A 12,433-nucleotide genomic window follows, 5' to 3' on the forward strand; every position below is an offset into this window, starting at 1 on the left:
TCGCACCAGCAATTATTGGTTTTGTTTTCCTGCAAAGAAAGCTATGTTAAATGCTGGATTTATCTATTCCAGTGGCTTCACAACTGGTGGATCGTTACCCAAAAATAGGTCATAGCTCTGTAATGAAAGTCACAGACAATAATGGGAAATGCACACCATTAAGTGCAGCAGTTGTGAATAGCTACTGTAGGACAGCAAAATGAATATAGGAGAGAATACTTCCCATTTTAAATATTTATTTAGATCATCATGTAAGGCTGTGTATCCAATTATCCTTTAAACTCTCAACTTAAGGTAAAAGAAAATTCAACCCACTTTTCATATGCATTAATTTATGATAATATTGTTGCTTTTGCAGTTAAAAGTAGCATTAATATATTTCAGAGGACATTTTTGCTTACTTAACAATTTACAATAGACAGTTTTGGTACTTGCCGTCAAATTTGCAAATGTATTCTTAATGAAAGGTTCTACACTGGTTGTTGACCAGAAAAAAAAAGAAAAAGAAAGAAAAATCTGAATACTAAGTCAGCATTTTCCCTCCTCATGTACGGTGTATATGTAAAGGGCACATTAGGTCAACATTAGCTACACTGTACAGATGTGACTGGCCTCTTAAGGCTTGCGTGCAAATGCTCTCCGCTCTTATTTGTGTGTTTATTTTTTGTGAAACAAACGTAATGTACTCTGAGGTTATTTAATAGTGTAGAGAGGAGTTTCGTGGACTCCAGCAGGTTCTGCAGCTGCCAGACTGTACAAGCGTACGCATCGGAGAGATGTGTGGTGACAGCACGCCGCTCATTAAACCGAATCAGCATCAGGGGGGTGACAACTGGATGACTCGAGCCTCGCCCGGTCACTCGGGCCACTCTTTGTGGTCTCCTTGCTGGTATCAGGTCAGCAGCGGGCATGGGTTGTACTCTCCGGGCTGTGCTGGTGATATCTATTTCAATCCACTTCACCACCTGACATGTGGAATTCCACGTGTGCCAGGGCGCTTTCAACACGGTCTTATGTTGCAGCATCTCCTGCGTCTAGATCGCTTAGCCTCCGACGGGCTCGCCCCAAGCCATAGCCAGTCTCATATGCAGAGGCTCAGACACTGAGGTAACAGATGTGTGTTGTTCTATTCATAGGGTGGTTTATATAATTCTGTCCGTCAAGGAAGTAATGTGTAATCCCTTTTAGGCTTTGTGGGCCATTACAGATTAATGAAAGTGTTTCAGTTACTCATGCCATCGAAAAAGAGTGCAAATACTTTCGTTGTACTTTAAGTGTGTTGAAAGCGCTTCATGAATTCAATAAAACAAAGTTTATATCTTACATTGTGTGCTAATCAGATAGAACCCCATAAAGTAACGACAAATAAAAAGCTCTTATATATGTCGGAATTTCGGAGTCATCAATTCAAGTGGCTCTGCCCATTGTAGAATCTTTATGGTGCCCGTCCCAATATTATATAATTGAATTCACTTGTCCACTTGTCCTGTTTACATGACTAATTTTCTGTATTTTTTTGTCAAGTGGCCTGAAAAGACATTAAGTGTGTGAAGAACTTTTGATTAAACATTGGGACAAACTTACAACTTAGTGTTGTTAAAATGCAAGCTTTATTTACATATTTTGATTTTCAGAGCTTTAATGAAGTTAAAAAAAATGTTGCAAACATTTGTAAAATACACATACTTTTCTCTGCACTAAGTAAAATGTGCAACACTAAGTTGTACTACCAAATTGTATGTAATATCTAAGTACATACTTAAAAGTTATACTTAAATTATCACAATAATGAGATACTTTAAGCCTCAAATACTGATCCAAAGCAGTATTAGAGACCATGGGAATTTAGGACACTGAGCTTTGGGATATTTCTGAGCTGGGTCTTGCGCAGTTACTGTTGAGTGCATACACTCTGAAGTGGCCAAGACTGCAAGTATGGTTATTGTTTTTGTTTTTTTTTTTCAGTGTAGATTTGAGAAAAAATTGCAACTTCATTGTCATTCCTCTTGACTAAAGCCCTTCCAAGTAACATCTTCTGAGGTTTAACCACATGATGTTGTGTTTTATATTATAAACAGACTTCGAAATGTAACACTTTTCAACATGCTGATATTGGAATGAGACTAAACCAGTACCTCATGTTAAAATAAACAGTGCAGATTTTTAGAAATTTTTTGACTAACCTAGACTTTTATGTTCGCTTTGCTGTTTCTGTGTTTGGATAGCATACCGCTACCATACTCCTCATATTATTTCTGCAGTATGATTTTTGTTCTGTGTGCAGAATTCAAATTTTATGCATGCATGAAAAATGTGCATAGATACATTTGCCAAAATGTGCAGTATGCAATGTACAAAAACATTGTATCCCACAATGCAGTGCTCAAAGGGACCTTCCATTTTCACTGTAACAAATTAACTTTAAAGCTGCGGTCCATATTGCTGAATAATGTTGTAGCCGGAGTTACTTTTCTCTGTTTATGTCTATGGCGAATCACACAGGTACTGAGCTACCCTGCAGTGGTGCCTGCCTGAACCAGTCTAAATAGTCAGAATATAAAAACTTATTTTAGGTGTACTGTAGTGACTCAGGACAAGCCAAAAACTGGTGTATTCGCTTATGATATATATTTTTATTTTCAAGACAAAAAAGTTACGAACTGCAGCTTTAAATATAATACCAGCCAAAATCTGCTTCTTTACTTCTGCCTTCTGCCATTATACAAGTTAACTGTGAAGTTAGCAGTACGCTACTATTCTATTCCAGATCTCTGTTTGCTAGTGGACTCTAGTGCTCACTTTTTTTGCAGTGTGTGGACACTCAGTGGCATTGATTGGAATGAGAGAAAATGGGAAGAAAATAAATGGTGCCAGATTAAACCCCATCTGCTAAGCTGCTAAAATTTTCTGAAGGGCAAATAGTAAGTGTTGGTGTACATTTTTAACGCCTTGTCAAACTTCTGCCTCCTGAACAGCCCTCAGTGGTGAAAAATGGAAAACAAATGTTCTACTGACAGCTTTCCTATGCCCAGGGTGGGAGGATATTTATATAAAAAAAGGTGCGAATATAAAGAGCTTTACAGACCGGCTAGTCAGTGCTAAGGGTGTATGAGGGGCTCAATCAAATTTGGTACCTTAAGCACTTTAAAGTGTTAATTATGTTATTTTATTAGCTGATGGATGGACACAATGAAAATACGTTGGGATAGTGTGAATTGGTCTTTGTTTGGCTTGAGGAAAGAAAAGCTTCAGTAACATGTAGGCCAGCTGGTGTAAAGTGGTGTACCTTCTAGGTGGAGCAATAGCAAAAAGTCAGTCTTTAATTTAATACATACTTTAAAATATTTTAGCATTAGATTTACTTTTGTAAAGTTCTTAACACTGAATGAATATTCAACAAATAATCTGCACATTTGAACACAACCATCATACAAATCGCATACATCCATCTTCCCTTGATAAGTTTAAATAAATGCTAATTTGTTTTTATTCAATTTATTACCAATTTCATTGGTCTTTCAAACTTTTCTTTCATATAGAGTTGCCAAGTTAATATTAACAGTTAACAGAAAAGCAACAAATTTAGGCTTTTGCTCCTCTTGTCTTAACATAGTACCCTTGGTTTTAAATAGTTACTTGCTTGTGGTGTTTTTTGTTTGTTTGTTTTTGGTAGAAAAAACTTTTTTTATTTATTTATTAATTTTATAATTCATTTTAAATCCAAATATACATTATAATAAACATTTTATATCTATGTTTCTGCCACTGTTTGTCATACTATAAAAACCTACCAATTAAACCAATTAACAGGTTCTTATAAAAAAAAGTTGTTGTTTTTTTTTTTTTACAGTGACTATATGTAGTTTTATACTTACTGTAAGCAGTTTCTGCTAAATAATCACCATTCTTGATCTAAAGAAATGTTGTTGCGTCAATTCAAGGAATACATATGGAGCAGAATAAGCCCTCAATGGCGCCTACAATAATTAGACCCAATTTGTCACATGACCTGCTTTTATGTGTCCGGTGAGTGGAGTAAAAACCTGTTTTCAGCTTTCCCCTCATCACCGGTGTGAACTTGAGGGCCAATGTATTCACGCTTACCCATGGCTTGGCAGTGGGGCATGTTTCCTTGCCCCAATAATATATTAATAATCAGATACTGCCACCGCATGTCTTGCTGTCGCTGTTTGCTTGTTTTTATAGTTCACGGGTCAGTGGAGTGGCATTTGGTGCATGTCCCCTGTGCAAGTCATGTCTGTACTAACTAGCTAGTTGTGACCACTGTGAGGCCGTGCCGGAGACGAGCCGCTTTCATAATGTTGACTATGTAAGTGACAGGCATGATAGGGAAATGCTTATGCAAAACGGAATATGAATAATGGATGAACTCATATCAATTCATAGATCACATGACCATGGCATAAGCAAACATATTGTCCTTGTCTTTTTGATGAGAGGGGAAGGTCACCAGAGGAACAGAAAGGAAAGAAAAAAAAAAAACGGAAAAGAGACGACACATGAGAAAAAGTGTATTTATCTAAAGAGGAGGTCAGGAGAAATAAATAGAGGCAAGACAATTAATTCTATCTTAAAATATGCAATAAAATGAATGGACATTACAAATGCAGCATATGCTTGTTGACTTCAAACACGGCAGGTGCAGAACTGACCATTTTTCTCATTGCCTCTTTTATTTTCTGTCTGTTTGAAATGGGCCTGAACCTGCTCATTAATTTAGTTAAATGAGGTGAGAAAGTTGTTTTCGAGGTGGATGGGGGGTTGGGCGATCTTGAAAGCATTTCCTGTGATTCTGTTAATGTGCAGACCAGGTCCACCAACCCTGCCTACAAGCAGCTACTGGGTCAACGACCACAGTCTCGCTCAAAGTCTTTACTCTACTCCATTTACTATGGGCCTCTAGGGGCTAATGTTTTGTGACATTGCCAGTTATGCTCAAATCACTGAAGTTTGAACGGTATGCCTGGATAGATTTGGTGCAATAGCTTATATTTATTGGTATGCACAAGCCTAAAAACATGAACCCATTGATTTGAAGCTACCGTTATGCTCTAAAAAAGAGCAGATGTGACTGGCATCTCCGGCGCAGATCAATATCGTCGTCTTTGTGTTAGAAAAGCCCACAAGATACCTTCACAGGCATTTGTCTGTTAAAAGCACACATCTGAATTGTTGCTTAACCCAACCAGTGACCCTGCCACTTGCAATCTCCCCCCCTCTGCCCAGATTCACCAGCGCACGATCCCCCTCGGAGGCTGGTGATACAGGGTGTGTCAAAAAGGGCCACTAGAACCAAACAGGAAACCTGTGATTCACAAATCCGAAGGCTCGCTCCGTGGCTGCTTACTCATCTGTTAAAAACAGAGTGATCTGGAAAGTTTGTATGGGAGGCCTTTTGACAGAGCCCTGCTGCTCTGTCAGTGCAGCACATGCTCTAGGCACTGGCATCCCCTATTGCCTTCCAGGTCATTGGGTAGCCACAGAGGGGGGTCTGCCCCAAGCCCCATGACAAGTCTCTGATTCGCAGCTGGATCCCTAACAAGGTATCATAGTAAATGAGTCGGTAAAACATCACTGAACTGAGGAGCGTGACAAATTGCCATGATATCATTTGTAATACTTAATGTGAGTTGTGGAAGAACGTGGTTTAGCAATGACGGAATTCAGCCTCTGCTAGCGCCACCAAAACTGAGATTACTACTGATGTGAGAAGGCAACGAATAAATAGTCTCGGCATTGTGGTTTTACAGGTTGTAGGTGTTGTGTCCGTGACATGGGTTGTTTGTGACATGTTGCCCTGCTTTAAATTTGGGTTGGGCTCTTCATTATAAATGAACAGTGATAATGTCACAAATTGCTGCTGTCTTGAGTTTGGTCTTCACCACAGCAGAGCAGCACTGTTTTGACAGTTTTTAGAACCCCCAAACCGCAAAAAAGGTAAATTCCAGATTAATAACTTTGAAACTCAGCTTTGCAGTTGCTTGCCTGTAAAAACACAGCAGTGTGAGGAAACCACTCTAGTGCCACTCTATTGCTACTTTCAGTTTTGTTTTTATTTTTTATTATTACATTAAATAACATCTTCATGTTAATCTTGTACATCTTTTTAAAATCCTTAATTTCTTTTAAATGTTATTATCTGTCTAAATTTGGACATACTTTATATATATATATATATATATATATATATATATACACATACACACACATATATATATATAGGAAGAGAGAGAGAGAGAGAGAGAAAGGAAAAGAGAGCATTGTTCTCAGGGTCCTGTGATTGTTTTCAGTTATTTCACATTATTGGCAAAGAAAAGAAAATATTAATTGCCGTTAATGTAAAATAACTGAACCTACACATAGGACCCTTGGAAAAATGCTAATTTTAGAAGAACATTTCAAAAAGCACTTAGAGGCTTTTGCATCTGAACACAGGATATATTTAGTAAGTACATTTATTTTCTTTCTTTTCTTTTCTTTTCTTTTCTTTTCTTTTCTTTTCTTTTCTTTTTGTTATGAATGACAGAATGTTTCATTTATTCATATGCATTATTATTATTATTATTATTATTATTATTATTATTATTTATTTTAGCATTAACTTACATGTGTCTCTGAGAAAAAGAAAAAAAAAACTAAATAAATAAATAAAAAAACTTGGTAAAAATCACAATGGAGATCTTAGGTCTAAATGTCATGGTTTCATACCAAATCCAGTGACATTTCTGTGATGGGATGTACCCCTAGGTGAACGTTGCCAACACTGGGAAAGCATTGATGGCACTCGTAACGAATCTTAGTGATTTGCATTTATTAACACAGACTCTATAAAAGACATATTCAAAACCAATATTTATCATGTATCAAGGATTTTTTCTTCTTCTTGTTTTTGTTGGATGTACTGTATATTATTTACTTATTCTTGTTTCTTCAAAGACTCCAGAGATGAAATACAGAATTGGTATCAATTAAACACAATTGCAGGTAATATTATTAAATCATATAGACCAAAATTCACAATATAATATGAAATTGAATGCAAATACAGACAATGTTTTTTATTTTATTTTATTTTATTTTTTACTTTAAATCCCAGAGTTCGATTATGACTTTTTTTCATCCATACATTTTGCCATCCATTTTTGTTCTTTAATCTCCCGCTTCAGGGTTGGCACTATTTCAAGATTTTCAATGAACCAGACATCCAAGACACCAAACCCTGCTGATTCATTGTCCATTTGCACCAGTGTAGACCAAAGAGAACAAAGACGGTCAAGAGCTCCTGTATGTATTCTATATATTCTAACATCAGTTCATAACATTCAGCTTATTTCAATAGCCATTAAACACTTCCCATGATTTATACTGCCATTAAATTATGGTGGTGCTGTATCAGTTTTGGTATCAAGAGTGAAATGGTCCGATTATGATTTGTTGTGTGTATCTGAGCGACTTTCATCAGACGGCACACAGGCCCCCTTTTTTTGGGACGACCGAACTCTGGCTTCTTTCGGGGGCTATGTGGTTCCTATGGGGAGACCAGAATAGAAGTCGTGGATCTTGCTGTGATCCAAAGAAAGTGTGCCAAATGCTATCAAAACTGGATTAACAGACGACAATTGAGGTTGATGAAAGGCATTGAGCAAGAAAAAGGGAGTTTCCAAGTAACCCATGAATGGAATTTCAAACTATATGCAATATGTTTAATTTGAGTTCCCATTCTACACCTGTTATGTTGTGATATTGTTGCAGGCCATGCAGTCTTAGTTTAGTTTAGTATTTTTTGCAGTATATATATTAAAACATAGACTGCATTTCTCTATTGTCTTAGATATGCAATTTATTTCATACCTCATGTTGGCAGTGAATGCTCTAATATGAGAGATATATCTTCTGACATTAAACAATTATTTTAGATAAAATTTTAACATAATTTTTTTTCCCCAAATATAGTTTTAATTTTACAAAACAATTTATGCAGTCTAGTGTGACATGGTTTGCTCATTTATTGTATATTCTAATGAAAATGAATGTTTCGTAGTAGTTGAAGTCGTTTCAGGAAATAATTTGTATTTCTTTTTTCTTTTTCTTTTTTGGTGGCTCTTACAGAGTTCCTCTCCTTCAAGCAATGCTGTGCACAACCATCGCATAGCCAAAGAAAGGGTTTTTGAAACCTGACATTTCCTCAGAGTCCCCTGCTGACTTAATCATGGCAAATATTGCATGTCATTTGTTTGCCACGCATGGACCTGGCTGATGGTAGTAGTAGTAATTCACCACCGCTGTGCGCCGGTTCCTGGAGTGCACTCCAGTGATGGTGTCGTGCACGTCAGCACATAGACATGACAACCAGGATCATCACCAAACTGAGGCTAAGCTTGGAATGGAGTACTGGCTTACTAGCTCGCTGTACACTTGATGTATCAAGTAAAAGAAAAAAGAAAAATGTTGAATTAGTATGTATAATGTAACTAAATGTTTCAAACATTGTTGATCTCATTATTATAATTCAGTAAGAAGCATTCTTATGTCATTATGGGAATGCAAATAATAATTTCATGATCCAGGTTTATGTAAATAAAATGTTGTAACACAGTGAGTTAAAATAATGAGTCAAAAGAATTTTAAAATCCAAGGCTGAATTTACTTCCACACTGTAATGGAAGGTCAAGTTTAGTGCATTGTATTGTGGGGTACAATTCCACAAAGTGTGTTTTAGTTGTATTCTGCAACTCTCTGGGCAAATGTAGGTCATAGGTATTTTATGTCCAAAAATGTGCACAATATTTACTACATACTGCAGAAATAAGAAGTAATGTGGTATTTTCTGAACATTGCCCCCAAACATTTATAGGTATGATAATATACTCCACATTAAAAGATGAAAAGGCTGAGGAATTATTAGGTTAATCAGTTGTAGAGTTATTAGTAGTAGCAGCAGCAGCAGTAGTAGTAGTAGCAATGCTAATATTTCTTACTCCAGAACAAATGCACTTGCATGCGACTTTAAATTAGAAAGAGGCAATTCTTCGTGGACACTTAATTTTCTCTGGCCAATCAAATGTGTTTACTTTTACACATAGCGACGCTGTCAGCCAATAGGAGCATATCATGTGAGAAAGCGGAAGACATGGCGCTGCGCATAGGACGTGCTTACAGAAGAGAGTCTGTGTTGTAAGTTTGAAGCTACTACAGATTTCTCTCCTCTTTACATTATACATCCTGTATTAATGACACTGGTCGTTTTTTAAGTGCATTTGTAGTATAAGGACGTCCCATAAAACCAAACGTAGAGAATTAAGGGAGAATTTGACCAAACTCTTATTTTATGAGTGTGACATTGACATGTTTCTATGCTTTGCTTTAGAACAATAACACTTTGGTTGTCTGTTTATTTAAATGATTTGTTTCTGTGTCACAAAACGATTGTGTAACCGAAGTCTGTAGTCCTCCATATGTCTCTTTTGTTGATGTTTCTTACCAGAGATGTCTAAAGATTGAATAAGAAAGCTGAAGTTTGATGTCCACAACCATTGGTCAAACCTGAGTCCTGTTGCCTAACGTTAGTCAGATGCAGAATGGATGTTTGGATAGTATCCAAAGCAAATTAAATATTGTTTTGAGCTAGAACTATTATGTATCCTCTATGTGTATGTTATTCAGTAAGATGTCAAGGACCGTTTGGTGTGCTGCTGATACACCTGTCGGTTGTTTGCTAGCAAAATAGGTTGACTGAAAAAAATAAATAATAATTAATGATTCCTTCATTGTAGTCTTATACTACAGAATTATATGTGTGTATATATATATATATATATATATATATATATATATATATATATATATATGTATGTATGTATATGTTGGGTCAGTATGTTTATTTTATTTTATAAAGAAATCTATATTATATTCATTATCTTGAATAAATAATCTTTTAAAATTTCAATTAAAATTAGGAAGAATCCTGGGGGAAAAAAAATGTATAATCGTTTCCACATAAATATAAGCAGCAGAACTGTTTTCAATATTTCTCTTTTATATATACATATACATTTATATTTATATTGAATTAATTTGATTGGAGTAATAATAATTAAATAATACTGAATTAAACTATGAACTTTATATGAATGGATGCTTCGAATAGTTTCCAAATCAAATACATTTTATTTTTGAGCTTAAATGATTCTTAATATAATACTGAATTAATCTACATTTTTTATATTCATTTAGAATATATCTGTTCTATTTACAGAATTCTTGGAATTGTCTTTATTCTAAAGTTTACTAAGAGTGGGCAGGCACAGCATGTATTTTCTTTTATTATTATTTTATAATTATTATGGATTAATACATTTATTGATCTTTGTTTGCAAGACCGCATTTTCAGCATTTGAGTAAAGTCACAATTTTGACTTGACCAATCTTAATAAATAAAATAAATAAATAATGTTTACATTTTATTTTGATGGTGTGTGTGCAACATTTTCCAATTTTAAAAATGTATGTCCTTCAGACATGAATGATTATTAAATTACATTAAGTTTTGAATCCTTAAGAATTCAACATTGTAGACTTTTCCAGAGGTATTTTGAACAACCCCTCAAAATCGCTAAAGCAAATTAGTACTGTACTTCTACATGCTACATCTGTGTCTAATTCCTCTTGAGAGACTTTAATGAGGGACTTCAAACGGTTTAAATGTCAATTACAAAGAAGGCATGGTTTTAAGGTCCCAGTAATCTGTCCATATTGGGCATTGGTCATCAGGACATGGTGCCAGGTGGCTGTAATTCATAGCAGATGAATTTCCAGAGGCGCTCTACTGATGGGCCAGCTAATGTACAGTGTGAACTGTGACTGTCACGCCAGGGTTTGTCATATTTGCAGTTAGGATGTGAATATGCAGTGCGTCTAATGACAGCTTCGGTGCCTGAGGTCGTCCAGGAGGATGTGTTTAACTCTGTTAATTAAACCAGCAGTTCATGTTTGTTATCCCTTGAAGACAAATCCATTTGTTCAGCTTCTATAAAGGAACTCGCTTCTCACACATTCACTGTTTAATTAGTTTGCCCGGGCGCTTGTATAGAGAACCTGGATTATCATCAGCTTTCCATTTTTTTAATAACTGTGAGCTGATGTTTGTTTCTTTTCTTTTTTTTTCTCTCCTGCCATAAAAGCTATAGAGCAAACTGAGGTGGCTTGGAAGGAAATTTGAACACATGGCTAACTGCACGGGCTGGACCCAATTCTGAGGCCCGTGAGCGGTTTGTGTGTGTGTGTGTGTGTTTTATTGAGAGCCGAGAGCCACTGGCTTGGAAGCAGACTGGGATATGTCACAAACACCCTCATGTCAAAGATGCAACAGCATCCCAGAGGAAACATGGATTGACGCTATGAACTCGACAAGTGATGAAAGTAGCCTAGAGCTTGTCAATTACACTTCCCGCGCTTGGACCCTTTAAGTTAATGGGCAGCTTCCCCTTTCGAGGCCTGCCAAGACTTTATAGTACTGGTTATAAAACCATGAAGTGTAATGTGCTACTATAACTTTTTCGATTAAGAGCAACTGTGCAAATGCCCTCGAATACCTGGAAGCAGTTTGTTGGCATAAATCAAAGTTGGGGTTCTTTATGCCTTCATTTGCGAAACATTTTAATTAACTTCTTTTTGGGATCTGATCCTGATGGGTTTTTGCTTATATTTGTCCATCTTGTTTGTTAACGTTACACCTGGTTTTAAATGCTAAATGAGTGCCCCAAGATATCCCACTGTGCCCGTTGCCGTGAAGTTACTAAGTTATTACAAGTTACAAACTACTGAAGCAAATATACGGTCCGTGTTAAAATTTTTATATAAACTGCGCCGGCAGTGCATGAAAGGGATAAATTACGGTTGTTGTTTTTTCCTGTTCTAATATTCCTTGTGTGTGTGTGTGGAAGGACTGTGACATTTCCGAACAAAGTCAACAGGACAGGACAGGACAGATCATTTGAAATGTTCAAAGCCGCCAATCTCCCGTCATCTGGTGCCTTTTAGTGTAGGTGCAGCCTTTGGCATCCCATAGAAAAATAAATGAGTGCTGAGTAAATAGTGATGTGTTGACAACTCATTTCCACATTGATTGGTGCCGGTAACAGGAGCAGAGGTGTGTGGCCTTAATCCAATTATGATACAAAACCCGAGCCTCACTGTAACCAACCACCTTCTAGAATACGGCCTGAACCGTGTAACCAAAATATGAGTTAGCCGGCTGACCCAGTGTGATCAAAGCAAGCCTGAGGTTGTTTTAGTGTGAAATGAGTAAGCTGGATTCAATGCCGCTCCCTCATAAAGTGTGTTAAAGGTTGTGTTTATATCTCTTTGCTCTTTATGTAACAAAAAAAAAAAAACAGATATCGTTTTTGCGCTC

The 12,433-nt window shown here is 36.5% G+C and overlaps 1 protein-coding gene across 1 annotated transcript in view; it reads left to right on the forward strand.

Annotated features, from left to right (window-relative positions):
• The first annotated feature begins 6,926 nt into the window (after positions 1 to 6,926).
• Positions 6,927 to 12,433, forward strand: part of LOC113108464 (citramalyl-CoA lyase, mitochondrial-like) — a 45,732-nt gene continuing 40,225 nt past the window's right edge. The window contains exons 1-3 of the mRNA XM_026271609.1: positions 6,927 to 7,005; positions 7,188 to 7,305; positions 8,131 to 9,195. Coding sequence (XP_026127394.1) covers positions 9,083 to 9,195 — 113 coding nt within the window. The 5' untranslated portion in view covers positions 6,927 to 7,005; positions 7,188 to 7,305; positions 8,131 to 9,082. The remainder of the gene's footprint in view (positions 7,006 to 7,187; positions 7,306 to 8,130; positions 9,196 to 12,433) is intronic.

The sequence above is a fragment of the Carassius auratus genome, chromosome 9 (genome assembly GCF_003368295.1).
Source record: "Carassius auratus strain Wakin chromosome 9, ASM336829v1, whole genome shotgun sequence".
In the NCBI taxonomy this organism is placed as follows: Eukaryota; Metazoa; Chordata; class Actinopteri; order Cypriniformes; family Cyprinidae; genus Carassius; species Carassius auratus.